The following is a 17,435-nucleotide window of genomic DNA, read 5'->3' as shown; positions in this document are numbered from 1 at the left end:
AAAAATAAGTTTTTATAAGTTAGTAAGTTAGTAGTTTAATTGTTAGTAGTTCTAAATAGCTTTATAAAATATTTTATGCACATGCTTTAAATACATTAAATTTAAAATAAGGCAGAAATACGGAAGCACCATCTGTAAAGTAAACAGCACCATCTGTAAACTAAATGAATCTCCAACGCATCGGCCTCGCAATAATGTTTTTCATGCACCTTTCTATTAACTCTTCATAATATCGGAAACTCGGAATATGTAAGGATGTATGTACTATAAGATATTATGTTCAATACCAAAATGTAAAAATGCATTTTTGTCTGTCTGTCTTAATAAACTGTATTGTACACAGAAGTGCATGTATTCTAACTCACACAAAGTTGCGTAGAATAACAATGTTATTTTCGAATAAACCTTATTCGTGAATACATTAGAATGAATGGATAACTACTATAGTAAAGATAAGGTTAACTAATACTATACGATTTTACTTATAAATTGTATTCATATACAAATAAATGTAATAGTAATGTAATAAGTACATAATAATGTAATTTAAAGCTGGTAGCATCCTCTGTGGTTCGACTTCGTAGGCACCGTCGCCACGCCTATTTCTGCCTAATTACAGATGTCCATGGGCGGCTATACCCATTTACTGTTATAGTTAGTTATTTACATTTACGGTACAGTTGTGGTAGTTTGTTGACTTTCAAAAAGTATTCTATATGAATCAATTTTGAATAAATGAGATTTGCATTTGAATACAATCAGGTGGACTGCATGCCAGTTAACTACTACAGTGTTAGAATAAATAAAAACCTGTAATAAAAAACAATGTTTGTCCGTAGCTGCATATAACCGCTATTAAACAAGACACGAAAAACAAGAACATAACGCAATATTCGTGATATCGTTATTGCATTGTGCATACGAACGGTTAATTAGGTCGGTCATTAGTATGCGTATCTATTTCAAACAAACATTTGTTTTCTCTTGTTTATTTGTTTAGCAACACGAGTTGATAGGGTGATAGGATGGAATAAGGGTGATGTTTTCGTGATTTGAGTGAATTAAATGAATTCAATGTGATCGTAGAATAAACAAGTTGCGAGCTTATGTGCGACTTTGCAGAAGAAATCATATATGTTTATTTATTAAAGGTATACCAATAAAGTACATCTTTGGTATAAGATATATCAGTTTAGGGGCGGCAGGTGATAGATTTTTACTGAAGTCTGAGGTTTGATTCCCAGGTACGCAAGTATTATTTTTTCAATTATTAGAAATTAATAATCACAGCTTTAACGTTGAAGGAAAATATCGACATTTGTGAAGATGGTCACGTGTCTGCAACCTCTTAAAAAGAAGGTCAATTTCACTTTCCCACTTGGTCAGCGCGATGGACTATGACCTGAACAGATGATGAATTCCTCTCACGCTGAGAGGAGACCTATGGCCAACATTGAGACAATAATAGGTTGCAAATGAAGGTTGAAAGAATTAAAGTAAATCAAAACAACTTATTTCCACCTGTTTACTCATTCGACAATGAAGAAAAACCGCGAAGACCTGTTTTGCCTATTACGAAACGGGGGCACCTCAACCGTCATGGATGTAGGGCCTGCATTATGATGCATTATTTATGACCATTTGCCACTTCAACATTACTTTACATACACACGCGATTGCTGCACGTATGTATAGGTAATGTTACGGTGTGTGTATGCAGGTTTATTTAATATAAGTAATTGAATCTGAGTCATAGTTTGATTAATGGTTGTAGAAGATTTTGTAGTTCGCCGATGACGGAAGCGCCTCGCATCTAGTTCTGTCTTAGGTATACACACATGGAATAAAAAATGCTTTTTGTAAGTAAGATATTTCCTACCTATAACATTTCAATTGGAGGTCGAGGAGATCCCTTCGCAACACCTCATAACAAGAACCCAAAGCTGATAAACCTATAAGCTAAAGCTGTGTTCAATTTAAACCCGAAATGACCAATGTCCTATGTCGTTGCTTTACAAAGACCAATAATGAATTAAAATTAAATGATTTCTTTACAGACTTTAAAATTGAAATTATTAGTAGTTACAACCATATGTGCAACTTTTTGTATCTTTGCAGAGATTATAAAAATACACAAGTGACAATACACAATGAGAAACAAAATGTAAACAAAATCTCGATTGTAATAAACATAAAACATGAGTAAGTAGGTATTATTTTAACAATGTGTGTTATTATTTAACAAATGCATAATACCTGTGTTAATCCTGGTTAGATAGTATAATATATTTTAGTAGTTACCTACTTCCTTGTGAGCTATGTCAATCAATATATAACCTTTATTTTTAGCAAGTCATTATTTAAAATTAACAACATATGTAAGAACTTGCATACAGTATTATGCGCATTATTAAAAGCTGCACTGCATTCGTGATACCCTAGTTGTATTATGATACCGAAATAGGTATATATCAAAATTTCAATAAAATAAAAGGGAAAACGGTCAACATATTCAATTTTAATGATGGAAGAGCTTCTTCATTATGCACATGCTGGGGCATATTAATCAAATGAGAAATGCTACATTAAGGTGAAGTAGGTAATCCAACTTCATTGTGTGACGTAACTGAAATTGGCGTATTTCATCCCAAGTACACGCTAGGAAGAAGATCTTAGTGCCTGAAAATGTTTAAGACCAACCTTTAAGTGACATAAAGCGAGATATATAATTAAATACTAATTTAGATGATAATAAAATTAATTAATTGTTACGCATATAACGATTTCAAACTGCAAGACACTAATTACGTGATTTACATTATTTGAGAAGTTAATCAGAAACTCGAAACGATTTCACCTCAATTCCAACATTGACAATTAATTTACGTACCTACTCCCGTTTATTCTGCTAAAAGTAAGAAGCAAACACATATTTTGTCTTACTTATATGCTTCTGTACAATCAATACTTATTATCTATGTTCCTGTAATAAATAAAACCAAGCTCTAATTATTATGATACCTATATTCGACGGTCAATCTAGTATTTACACAATGTACCTATACAACACGGAAGTTCTAGCCAAATCTGAGTTCCAGTTAAATAATTTCATATTTATTTAATCAGCATAATTAGTATTACCTACAGTCCTTTACCTATTAACTTTTAAATATTGGCCTTGTCAAGTACCTGGTAAATTACTCATATTTGAAAGGTGATTTATGTGAAAAAAAAATAATAGTTCATTAATTAAGACACTCCTGTGTCCGAGTTATTTTATTTTATTTAATGTCAAGTTCGCAGTTATCATTTCGAGACAAGCTGAGATCGAACGTAAGATTGTACGAGTAACAGTATTTTAATTTGTATTAAATATATGTATGATATAGTAGTTGCAGCCACATATTTTAAATGTATCCGGGCCAGGACTACAATACAGACTTAAGCAATCCTGCGCGTCTATACTAGGAGTACCTAGTATTGCAATGTGAACCACCGTGGTCACCATTATAATAAGTTATGTTCGTATTCATCATATCACACATTGCTTTTCACCTAACTCCACCAGCCAAATCACAAAGCTTAGGCTTCTCATACGTTCTTTTCATTTGGATAAAGCGATATACATCCTTGTTCAAACTCTATACAGCTAATAACTCTCTGCTAGTTAGGTATTAATAAAAAGAAAAACAAAATATACAAATCATGAAATAATGGAATAATCGAATCAATACCATAAACTGTACTTTCCAGGCAGCATATCTAACTGTATCCTGTAGGTTGAAGGGAACCTGTCAATTAAAATACATGACAGGTGTTTCAAAAACACGGTACATCATTTTTTTTTTACTTCCACAATATTCCTCAATTAATAATACAGAGATGAAACTGTGGAAGATTTATTTGCGATTAGGACTAAGGTCATATAAAAATTGGAAAGTATGACGATTTAAATTTAAAGTGATTAATCAAGAAGCTTCTGTACTGACAAGGCTGTAATTATTTCGAAAGTCATCAAAAAAATCAAACAACATTTGTTTTTGGTATTTGAAGTTTTGTTTTGATTTTGCATAATTCTCTTAATAATCTCTCTGCGTAGCTTAATTGCACAAAGTTCAGCCCGCGTGCCCTCTTGTTCAGGAGTTCTCAAATTTTACACAATAAACCCAGATATTTTATATCGATGCATTATTCTCCCTCACCTTCTCAACTCACCTCACTAGCATTGTACCACCCGTTTTGTATTTTTTTATAATAGGTGTAGCAGACGAACATGCAGTCCACCTGATTGTACGTAGCTACTGCCGCCCATGGACATCTGTAACTAACCCCAGATAGGATTGAATATTCCTATTTGAGGTCGGCCACAGATGCGCCGCTACCCCTGAGGACTAAGTTGGAATGCCTCAGAAAAGTATGTCTCCCTTACCACACCCTTCAAATCAGAATACAGCAGCGCTTAATACTGCTGTTATAAGGCAGAAATAGGTGTGCCGGTGGTGCCGCCGAAGTCGAACCACAAAGGGGTCCTACCACCTTCAAAATGTATTATGCACAATTGCTAAAAAAATATTTTCTATTGTTCCAGATGGGTTGCAAACTTACCTTCGTGGACGACATCCTCAACAAGTCCTTCTACAAGCTGGGTTTGATTGTGGGCAAGCAGCCAGGCTACTTCATAATCATACCGATCCTGCTCACGCTGCTCTTCGTCACTGGATACCAGAGGGTGCACTATGAGATGGACCCGGAGTACCTGTTCTCCCCAGTCAGTGGTCAGGGGAAATTGGAGAGGCGAATTGTAGAAGAACACTTCAAAGTAAACTACTCACATAGGTTTAATGTCGGAAGAATAACGAGGGCAGGTACGTTGGTCACGGTAATTCCAAAATAGTTGTAAGCAATAATTATTTACTTAGCGTGATTGATGAGACGCCTCCGTGGATACTGTAAATAAATACTATCAAGAATTAATCATCGGTATATTTCATACCATGCTCCTGTGAAGTATAATTTATAATGGTTTGTTAATATTGTAATATTATGCACATCAATTATTTGTTTTAATATTTGAAATAAGTATGGTAGCTAGAACTTTATTATTTATCGATACTGTTCCAGGTAGTAAAATAATAGTTGAATTATTGATGAAATGACGTATATGAAATCGCTAAAATTCATGCTTTTAAAATTATCTGAGTCTATATAACATGCAAGAAATACGAGTAGATATGAGCAGATATTGTTAGCATTTCCAACAGTAACGCTTACCAGACTGCTGAATCCTACTGCCAAATGCAAATGCTTAAATTAAATTACCATAACGCTGACGCAAACTGAATTTGGAGCAGATTGTGATAATAATAACAGTTTGTAGAGCGGTTTGCTACACTACGCCTTAAACAACAATACATTTTATTAAGCTTTAATGATAAAAGCTCATGAATACTGTATCTTATTCCACAGGTAGATTCGGCAGAGTAATCATCGTAGCTAAAGACAATAACACAAATATCCTGCGTACAGAGGTGTGGAAAGAGCTACGGCAGCTAGATGAACTAGTTCAGAACATTACGGTGAATTTACCGAATGGAGAAACATTCACCTACAGAGAAGAGTGCGCGCGGTGGGAGGGTCAGTGCTTCGTCAATGATATCCTGAATCTAGACAAGATCATCGGCGAGGTAAGATGCAAGATTCTTTTATGAAAAGGCAACAAGCGTATAGTCCATTTGATGGTAAGCAGTCACTACAGTCCATGGACATGAGTAATCAGCTCAGCGTTCCTACCGCTAAGGACTAAGTTGCAACCCTTCACGTCATATGACTGCCATACTTCAAATTAGGAGACAACAGTACCACTAATATGACGCAAAAATATAAAGGTGTGGCAATGGTGCTTCTGAAGAAAGTTTCTGCCATATTCGTTTATGAATACCAAATAAATACTTATTCATTATTTGATAACTGTGTAAACCTACGTCCTGCGCCACAATTCTTATTATGTTGTAAAGTCTATTAAATACCTGCTACTACATAGCAGATTCTTAATAAGTTGTACGAGTATAAGACCCTATACATCGGCCTATATAAAATGTTTATAAGCTGCTTCCCATTGTCCAGATTTATTTAGGTAAATAAGTTATTTAAATTACTTTAAAAATAACTTTTTTACTTACGTATTGTGTTGCAAAGTGAGCCAATTTTCAAAGCAGGTATACTTATGTACGTAATGTCGCTTAGAATTTTCATGCTTGCAACACTATAATACGTATCACGTCGCTTCAATTTCCCGTATAATTTCACGCTTAATACGCTCGAACAAAGAGTTTAATAAAATATAACATAGTAAATTACTATGTGTATCGTTGTTCAATTCAGTAAGCTTCATTACAATTTACTTATTTTGTTTTTTTCGTGTGACTACGGAAGGTAATGTTTTATGCGTGTGTATGTATGTCACATTCTTAAGCGCGCCCATAGCGTTAAACGGCTTGACGGTTTTTTCAAATTTCAAATACAAATTCAAAGCTTATTTTTGCGAAAGCGAATTCTTTTTGACCATCAACAAATTACCGTCTCCTCGGAAGGTGTTTCGTAAATTTATTTTACATATGAGGTGTCGTTAGATTCGTGTTAATTGTGGGAATAACTTAGACAACATAACTTTCTTTATCAATTAATTATCAAGCTATCAAGCAGGCAGTTTTTTTTTGTTTTCCTAATAGTTAGTACTTCTATAATTTAAATTGGACTTTTTCCTGTGGTTTGTCAATGATACTTTACATGGTTAAATAGCATTGTTCCTTACCCGTAACTTCTGCACCACAAAAAGCCTATCTTAACCGCATGAGTCAAGAACAGTCATATTTCAAAGAACAAATGATCCATCAAAAACAATTGGCTGTTGTTACTCATCTTTGTTTTACTGATCGTTATCGCTATAATGATTATTTTATTATATTCCTGAGATAGATAAAATAAATAAAAAGCGTTTTATACGTTTGTGCCTGATTAATGGTTCATTTTGTGTGTTGCATCAACAGATCTCTCACTTTTGAGAAGGGATGCAGGAACTAAAGACACTTTGGTTTAAATTCTTTTCGCATATTTTACAGTTCTATAAAAGTATTAAAATGTTGCGAATACGATGCCAAATATTGGTGTCAAGTTATTTATAAGATGCTGTATCTATAAATTTCACATTTTATTATTCAACAGATAAGAACATACTAAAATTCTAAGTACATTACATTTTACTGCTTTCTGCTACTTTGTCGCTAATTGAAATTACCATAACCATGCCATTCTGTACGGAAAGTAGAGATTCAATGATATATTGAATCTGAAGTATCGATATAGGTACCTACATTAAACTATTACCCATAAGATACTGTTGTATAAGAAAAATGATATAGGGATATCACACATTTTAAATAGGTTTTTTATAGAATACAACTAAATCGGCGGATAAGTGGTTGACAAAATAAATAATATTTGAAAATTTCCGGCGAAACAAAACGTCATCCTACTTGAATGTTTTGAATGATCGATAATATTGACAATATCGAGTGAATATTTCAATATAAATCGTATATCGATAATTTGAATAATTTAATCGTAATCGAACCCTCACTTCATCGCGATCGTAATAAAATATATATTAATAAATTATTGCGTAATATTTGGACAGGAAACAATAATACGTAATACAAACACGTGAAGCTGTATTTATTTTGGGGTCACGCACAGCCAGGGTCAAGAAATTAAAAATATGGCCGTGTCCTAGAGATCGTAAATCATGCCTCGTCCTTCTCACAACATTTTAGAGGATGTGAATTGTTAAAATGCCATCATTCAAAATATACATTTGAATTTAAATCTATAATTTAATAGTCAAATTTAAACTTGATCGGATGGCAATTGAGATATTATACGGGTAATTTAGGCTCACGCAAGATCCTTGCTAAGATAAATGCTTTTATATTTACAGAAACATTGAAACATTTTATGTCTTATATGTACGTATCGATATATGTAGGTAGGTATAGCACGCGCCAACCTTCTAGTCCGCTCTGAAGTTGTTGCCAGCAGGTTTAGTCATACAATTTACTATGGCGACGCGATTCATTGCTATATTCAGAGCGGACCAGCAATTTTACGCGGACTATACTATAAATGTATAATACTTATACGATATTGTATAAGTATTATACATTTATAGTATAATACTTATACAATATCGTATAAGTATTATACATTTATAGTATAGTACTACCCACCTTCTAGATATATATTATTATTACATAAACACCCCTTCTATTATATTTCAGGTGGAACGCGGCGAGCTGAATCTAACATTCCCCATAATGTTCAACCCTGTTACGTGGGAGGCTCACGCTTTTCCCGTATACTTTGGCGGTGCGAAGGTGGTAGACGACATCATCATCACGGTGCCCGCCGTGCAGCTCGTGTGGTTCGTGAGAACTGACAACAAACTGCAAGAACAACGGTAAGAACCATAGACTTAGCTTTTTTACACACTCTTCTATGGTAACCGCATGTACTACTAGGGATTCAATTTGGGAATTCATTATTGAAAATTTCACTCAATATTTAAATATACGTAATCGATAATTTAAAATATTCAAGTAGGAAGACCTTTAGTCGTCGACAAATTAAAAAAAAATCGATTATTAATTTTGGCGACATTTTTATTTTTTTCGATATAGTAGTAATTATTATATCAACTATGTTTTCTATATTGATATACTTACATAAGTCGCGATGTATATTATGGAAATATATGGATATATAGATACCGTCGCATCTCTATATGGCACAGGCGGAGAAATAAAATAAACTTCTGTTATATTCTTCTAGTTCTTTAAACTTGATGCAAAATGCGAGCTGATACGAGCGTGCTATATAATAATAATAACAGTACCTAATAGTTGTGTGATGTTTATTAAATAATACACCGACATAATTAATGAAACTACGCACAAAGTGGGTTTGTTTAGTTTATTTAGGTACTTTTCTATGGTTACAATAGAATTACAAAAAATACAATACCGGATTAAAACAAGAGTTTTTTTACAACTCTAGGAAATAATTTCTTTTAAGACCCACACGCTCCCATTGTAACTTTAAGTGGTATCTTACAATACAAAAGAGATGCGTTGGTGTAAAATATGTGTCGGCGTTTAAAAGCATTCCTCCCTTAGAATGTTATTTATTCATGTAAAAACCATAGATTAAAGGGACACAAGTTTTAACAAAGATTTAATGGTCCGAATAGAAAAATGGTGAGTTGTTGTAATGGCCTCGTAGCGTAACATGCGGAAGAAATCTTAATTGGGTCATTTAGTTCTGGAAGGAAACAAATTTAAAAACACCAATAGTGCCTTTGTTAGATATTGCGGTCATTCGGGACAGTTATTTTTACGACTTGTTTCAATTTCAATACCACTTTGTGTAAACAAGCAACTATGACTTAGATAATAGGCATCGATCTTGACACGGTTAAAGAAATCGCGCCGAATACTAAGCACTGCGTAATATTCGACCAGAATACGAATAGAAAGGTTCAAGTAGATGGCAAGTATTGGCCATGATTTCATAACTAATTGATAACTTATTTTGTTACTAACTTAACTAAAGAGAAATCTATGTAAAGTTTGCCTTCTAAGTAACCAGTGTTTGACGTGTGAGCAACGCCTTACTTATCATGTTATGCATACAAATTGCCAATTGAAGGTTCTTTTAATACAAAGATGGCATAAGAAACCTAAGTGTAACTCATTAAAAGTAAATAAAGAAACACTTGCAAGCATTTTAGTCGGTATTGTTTCTATTATTGCCAACGTTTCTATTATCGTTTAAGCCTTTGTTTAATTGTTTTGGGTGTGTATTTACCTAATTTGGTGTACATTAGTATTCTAGGAAGTCCTGACTAAAAGAAGATGAATACTTCACTTTCAGATCCTTTGTTTACCTTCTATCAATTCTAATGTAGGTAATTTTACCTGTAGATCATTTTTAAATACACTTGAATAGTCCGTGTCTTAAACGAAGTAGTTAACGAGATATTTTATACGTATAAATAAGTACGTAAAAAATAGAATGATATTCAATTTTTCAAGATTCGATGGTTTTTCTTGTATTTTGGTCTATATTAACTTTTCTACATCAATGTTTCCAGAGGTGCAGCTTGGGAAGATGCGTTTTTAGATGCAGTCGGTGTAGCAGAGGACACTGGACGTTTCAAACACATATCGATCGCGCGCTTCGCATCGCGGACCCTCGACCACGAGCTCGAGAAGAACACAAGAACCGTTATACCCTTCTTTAGTTCTACGTTTATCTTGATGGGAATCTTCTCCATCGTGACGTGCATGATGGGCGACTGGGTCAGGTCGAAGCCCTGGTTGGGCCTACTTGGCAACATTTCAGCTGTGATGGCCACCACAGCGGCGTTCGGTTGCGCGATTTATTTGGGCATTTCTTTCATTGGGATTAACTTGGCAGCGCCATTTTTGATGATCGGTAAGTTCCGTCACGTTAAGTACAAAATACTAAAGGAATATTTTCTTTCCAGAATACATTCTTTCTACGCCTATAAATAAAAGTTACTAAAGCTAATTATGCATAGTTTTGTAGAAAGAGTGGGTAGGTATAGAAAAATACACCACGATTACTAAACATTTTTGGCCACGCTCTAAAAACATCTACAATATATTGTTTCTTGTTGTTAAAAATATTGTGTCTACATTTAATGAGACAAGGATAAAATTAGAAAGTAAATAAGTACCTACTTACAATAACCAAGATAAGTAATACCTCCTTCGTAAGAATCTTGTGAAAACAAGCGATACTATTTAATATTATATTAGGTACTCGATAAATATAGAAATACCTACATATTCCTCGAAAACTCAAATTGTGCTCAAACCTTGTGTACGAAATAGTTGCACTCATGTTTTAATATCTACAAGACAGGTCTCACTTTCATTTGCAGGTATCGGTATCGACGACACTTTCGTAATGCTGGCGGCGTGGCGGCGCACGTCGCCCAAGCTCCCCGTACCGGAACGGATGGCAATCATGTTGTCAGAGGCGGCGGTCTCCATCACCATAACATCCGTTACGGACATGCTTTCGTTCTTCATTGGCATTTTCTCGCCCTTCCCATCTGTGCAAATCTTTTGCATGTATTCTGGTAAGGATTTTGATTTTGCGCATATTTAATTACTATTTTTTTTTTGTTTAACTATTTGTGGATTTCTATCTACAGATGTAGTAGGTACGTGTCAGACATGGGTCGTGACAGACAAAATATTATCATTCTAAGAGTATACACTATGTATGAATGTACTTATTTACATTTCCGTAACTCGACCGCGCCGAGACAATGCTTGTCAAAATATTGTATAGAAAACTATGATTTCGTCTCTTGAAAAATGTATGAAAAGCTCTATTAACTTAATATATTACACCGTCCTTGTTAAAAATAGTAACTTAAACTTATGTTAAGTAGCACAGATCGCCTTGGAACCTTGCATTATTTACCTTACGGTATGCAGTGACGTATGTATAAACTATATAATACTAGCTGATCCAGTCAACGTTGTGTTGCCATATAAATAAAAAAATGTTAAGGGTGAACAAGCCTTATCACTTAGGGGTATGAAAAATAGATAATAGCCGATTCTCAGACCTACTGAACATGCATATAAAATTTGGTGAAAATCGGTAAAACCGTTTCGGAGGAGTACGGTAACTAACATTGTGACACGTGAATTTTATATATAAGATAATATAATGTTACCATTTGACGGATCCAGTAACCCAATTATCATTATTTATTCAAATCCGTAATGTTTTTGTACTTAGTAACATGTCATGCTAATGAAACGATCTTTGCATACAAAAATAAACTATTAAATCAAGGACTGGTGTTTCGCTGAATCTTAATGAAAATCTAAAAGATAAAGAATCAATACGTTGGCTACATTTTAATTGGATTAGGTGTAAATTATTGACCGGCGGAATTTTGCCTTGATTCATTCAGTAGAAATAACATTTAATGTATTCTATGACACGTAAGAAATATTAAAATAGACGCCTAGACACTTTACAACATGCGCGGGAATTAAAATATCACTAAAATAGGTATTAGATAACAAGTTTTTATGTAAACTTTTAAATAAAAGTACATTTACTATAGGTACTTACCTACCTATAGGTTCTACCATCCGTGTCCATCTCCCTAAGACTTAATTATATATTTTGCATTTTTCAGGTTTGGCAGTTTGTTTTACATTTGTGTGGCATCTTACATTTTTCGCTGGGTGTGTAGCAGTTTCTGGATATCGGGAGAAAAATAATCGTCATACCATAACTTGGCTTAAAGTTTTACCAGAGTCCAGAGCGCGGAAAGGTACACCTACAAAGTTGTATAATATTTAATTATAAATTTACAAAATTTAATCTTCTTACCAGGCAAAATCTGGATGCACGGCAGTGCTTCCGCCAAGTAAAAAAAAAAGCGACACGGCAGTACCCTTCTTTTCTCGAAGCAATTCGGGCCATTTTTGACGCCCTGTAACTTCGTTCTATATGAAGCCTGATTATACTTACTACTTAAATCATAAAAATATAAAAATTACGTTTATAAGTGAATGTGACTGTATAATGGATAAAGTCATTTATTTTATTTATTATATTGAATATTATATTGATATCGAATATTCATAATCATGATTATACATATAACTATATTTTTTATTTAGGAATTTTAATAATTTACAATAATGATTGACATTAATTTTATATAAATGATTGCCTGTCTTGTTTGACTTTCGCTTATTAGCTTTGATAAACTACGATATCTTTTACTACATATAGGTGTTATAAACGGTGATTTGTTACAGAAGAAAAGTCATGGTTCTACCGAATTTTCTGCAGTGGAGGCATAGACCATGCGGACCCAGATAATCCCATAGACAATAAAGAGCATTGCATCATGGCTTTCTTCAGAACCACAATGGCGGACTTGCTCAACAACCCCTTAGTCAAAACCCTGGTCATAATAGTATTTATATGCTATCTAGCAGGAGCTGGATATGGCGTGACCAATCTGAAAGAAGGACTGGAAAGACGGAAGTTATCCAAGATCGATTCCTATTCAGTTGAATTCTTTGATCGCGAAGATTTATATTACAGGGAATTTCCTTATAGGATACAGGTAACATGGAGCTGTACATTTTTTATAATATTTAAGAAGCAAATACATGCAGTCCACCTGATGGTAAGTGGCTACTGCCGCCCATTATCAACCCTAGATACGATTAAATTCCTACTTGAGGTTGGCCAGAAATACGTTGTTACCCCCTGAGGACACAGTTGCAACTCCTTAGCTAAGTACATCTACCATTCCATTTCAAGTAATCCCAATTAATCGGAGGATGTAAACAATATTCATATGAGATATTCTTTCCCAGGTAGTGATAAGTGGTAACTATAATTACTCCGACCCGAAAATACAAGATGAAGTGGAGATTCTCACGCAAAAGTTGGAGAACACATCGTACATATCTAATTCGCTGTACACCGAATCCTGGTTGCGGACATTCATAAACTATGTCTCCAGAAACAACGACTACCTCAACGTTACTATTGATAATGAAGCGGACTTTATTCACAATTTGAAGGAGGTATGTTTATCAAAAAAAATATTTTATATTAAAAACGGATACTTACCTATGTAGACTTCAACGACGTAACAGCTTTAAAACAGACTTAATAGTTTTTTCGCATTTTCGCTGATAATACCAAAATAATAATTACTACAGAAGTTGAAAAAAAAATCATTTGTTGTCAATGTTTTTTTAAAGATTTCTCGGAAAAAACGTTCCTTTTATTCGGAGAATGAGTAGGGGGTCTCTGATCGTTAGTTGGCCCAAAGAAACAGACAAGAGAAACAAAACAAACGTCAAAAAGAGATAAAAGCAAGAATAATGATACCTTAGAATCTATCTACCATAATAATAATCATGCTACTAAATATCTTTGAACTGTTTCAAATCTTACATGGATTATCGTTTCCAGTTATGGCTGTTTCCGGCTAACCCGTTCTCTCTGGATGTTAAATTCAACGATGCAGGGGACCAAATCGTCGCATCAAGATTCCTGATCCAAGCTATAAATATTAGCGGCACAAATCACGAGAAAGAAATGGTCAAAGCTCTGAGAGAAGTAGTCGCGACAACATGGCTTAACGCTTCCGTATTTCATCCATACTTCGTATTTTTCGATCAGGTAAAGATCACAACTCTTACACATCTTTACTGTATCTGATTAAATTTGATGTACATATCTAACAAAATTTTCTTTCTCTTTTCAGTTCGAGCTCGTACGGCCAACCTCCCTCCAGAATCTTTGCTACGGAGCGCTAATGATGATGATAACTTCGTTCATATTCATCCCTAACATCTTGTGTTCTCTGTGGGTCGCTTTCAGCATCGTCTCGATAGAGATCGGCGTAGTCGGATACATGGCATTATGGGACATCAACCTTGACTCCATATCTATGATAAATCTTATTATGTGCATCGGTTTCTCCGTCGATTTTACCGCTCACATCTGCTACGCGTACATGGCGTCGAAGGCGAAATCTCCGAATGATAGAGTCAGCGAATGTCTATACTCCTTGGGTCTGCCCATAGTTCAAGGATCATTTAGTACCATACTAGGAGTGGTCGCATTGCTACTTGCTGACAGCTACATTTTCTCGGTATTTTTCAAAATGGTTTTCATGGTTATATTCTTCGGAGCAATGCATGGTTTGTTTTTATTGCCTGTTTTGCTATCGCTTTTTGGACCGGGTTCGTGCACAAAAAGAGATGACGATATTAAAATGTCGAATGTGGACAAAATTTTTCCTCATCCATATTGCATACCTCATCCCCAGTTGATGCTAAATGATCAAATATTTAACGGAAAGAATATAAGTCCTAACGGCGTCTATAAGATTTACGGCGACGACAAAGATTTGGGTATAGGCACATCCGGTGAGGATACGAGCGAAAGCAGTTCGAACCAATCGCAACGACGGCAGATTGGAGAGGACGAGAACACAAGAAAAAAGTACGAGGACGGCTGGAAAAGGTCAAACTACAGTCAGAGTACTAGCCAATTTCAGCCGTCTGGCGAATTAGATTTATACGGCCACGACATGGACAGGAATTGGCAAAGACAACGCTACGAGAACAATCGCCGAGTCTTCGACAACAAGAAGGCCGCTCATAGAGACGATGATTTTGTGATGACTCGTAAGACAAGCGATGCTGGGCCTCGTCCCGAAGGAGCCTATCGAGTAACAAGGACCCACTCACACCACAACTTGCACAAGCCCCGCGCACCGCGACGCACTAACTCGCATCACAATCTCGAACATTTAGATTACGTCGCCGAAATGCGCTTTCCCTGACATTAACTAAACACCTCTTAAACTACAAATGTAGATTACATTAATCAAGTGCTCAATATGTGGACCAAAGTATTATTTTATTCCTTGCGGAAAATAATAGTCAAAACTTATCAAAGGAAACGTATTTTAAGTATTTTGGATCCACAACGGGTGATGAGTTGTCGAAGTAACTCCAGTTCACGGACTTAATGTAACTTTGGTAATGATGTATACAAATATGTGCTACATCAATATCAGTGTTATTCCAATTATTACGATTAATAATAATGATTTTCTCCAATGATATCAGGTTATTTAAAATGGTTACTTATATGATAAGGAAAATGTTAATTAGGATATGGGCCTAATTTTTTACAAATGTTATAATTACTATATACCTATACGTAGTAAAATTTAAGATCGCAAATATGTTAATCTTTTAGACGAAAATATTTTCACTAACATCCGAAAGTATAAATAGTTACATTTTCTGTTCGTATACCATATTGCATTTTAAAATAAGTAGACTAATTTAATTACTAAGCTATTTTTGACAATTATGTGCAATACATTGTTTGATTTCTTTTTGCTTTAAAATGTTGCAAACTAGAAAAATGCACCTATTCTGTCCATAGACAAGGAACATAAAACTTATAGACAATAGACAGTAATCTACGATGGCAGTATTCTATACACTTCTCACTCGTTCTCTATGTATATGCGGGAAACATGAATAGCCTATAGTCCGATTCATAATTAGGTGTCCAAAATGTAAACAAAGAAATGTCACTGTCAAAATTAACAAAAACAAAAACTTTAACAAACTCAACAAAAACTAAAACTTTAGCAAATATACACAATTTAACAAACGCGTTATGTAAACGAGAAAACATTCGAGTTCGATCACAATCATGAAAATGAATAATAACAACTACGAATACGAAACTTAAAAATGACGGCACAAGAAATGTTTTGGATTCCGATTGTGTTACAATTATCACATTTTAATTTTCTACCATAAACTTTGTTTTTTATTATTATTACTGTATGAAACGAAATTGAGGTGATATAAATATTAGAAAATGTGAATTAATCTTAATTTATTTAGATTAAAATTTTATTATTGTTGTATTATTTTAATATCGACAAAAATAAGAAACTACCATTTGAAACATATTTTCTTGATATTGAAAAATATTTTCTTGAGGTCAACACCTTTGTTTACATTTTGGACACCTATAGTCTGATTCATAATTAGGTGTCCAAAATGTAAACAAAGAAATGTCACTGTCAAAATTAACAAGAATAAAAACTGTAACAAACTCAACAAAAAACGGAAATTTAACAAATATACACAGTTTAACAAACGCGTTATGTAAACGAGAAAATATTCGAGCACAATCACAATCACGAAAATGAATAATATCAGTTACGAAACTTAAATGACAGCACAAGAAATGTCTTGGATTCCGATTGTGTTACCATTATCACATTTTAATTTTCTACCATAAACTTTGTTTTTTATTATTATTACTGTATGGGAAGAAATTGAGGTGATATAAATATTAGAAAATATGAATTAATCTTACTTTATTTAGATTATTATTTTATTATTGTTGTATTACTTTAATATCGACAAAAATAAGAAACTAACATTTCTAACGTATTTTCTTGACAGGTCAACACCTTTGTTTACATTTTGGACACCTAATTATGAATCAGACTATAATTATGAATGATGAATCAGACTATAGTAAAGTTCGCATCGCTTGTACTGTTCGAAACTCAAGATTTATTACAAAAGTGTATGCTTAATAATCCAATTCATTCAATATTATCGTTCAGAAAGATTTATAGATTACTCAATATAAGTTAGCTCATCATTTTAGATACTAGACAAATGCATATGCACTGGTCGTCCTTATTTACAATTTCAAAAATATTTATTATACAAATTCTATGC

General features: G+C 34.0%; 1 protein-coding gene across 2 annotated transcripts in view; it reads left to right on the top strand.

Annotated features, from left to right (window-relative positions):
* Nucleotides 1-16,229, top strand: part of Ptr (patched domain-containing protein) — a 58,753-nt gene extending 42,524 nt beyond the window's left edge. The window contains exons 2-11 of one of the 2 annotated variants that reach the window (XM_073087949.1): nt 4,589-4,865; nt 5,467-5,684; nt 8,334-8,512; nt 10,205-10,548; nt 11,021-11,221; nt 12,305-12,442; nt 12,939-13,249; nt 13,506-13,718; nt 14,113-14,322; nt 14,408-16,229. In XM_073087949.1, coding sequence (XP_072944050.1) covers nt 4,589-4,865; nt 5,467-5,684; nt 8,334-8,512; nt 10,205-10,548; nt 11,021-11,221; nt 12,305-12,442; nt 12,939-13,249; nt 13,506-13,718; nt 14,113-14,322; nt 14,408-15,493 — 3,177 coding nt within the window. In that variant the 3' untranslated portion in view covers nt 15,494-16,229. Of the gene's footprint in view, nt 1-4,588; nt 4,866-5,466; nt 5,685-8,333; nt 8,513-10,204; nt 10,549-11,020; nt 11,222-12,304; nt 12,443-12,935; nt 13,250-13,505; nt 13,719-14,112; nt 14,323-14,407 lie in introns of both variants that reach the window. The other variant, XM_073087948.1, reaches the window with a different exon arrangement.
* The last annotated feature ends 1,206 nt before the right edge of the window (nt 16,230-17,435 follow it).

This window comes from Epargyreus clarus, unplaced genomic scaffold (assembly GCF_041222505.1).
Source record: "Epargyreus clarus isolate Ecla_fem2 unplaced genomic scaffold, WU_Ecla_fem_2.2 ptg000026l, whole genome shotgun sequence".
NCBI classification, from domain to species: Eukaryota; Metazoa; Arthropoda; class Insecta; order Lepidoptera; family Hesperiidae; genus Epargyreus; species Epargyreus clarus.
The sequence above is the reverse complement of the archived record's forward strand: the minus strand, read 5'-3'. Positions and strand labels throughout refer to the sequence as shown.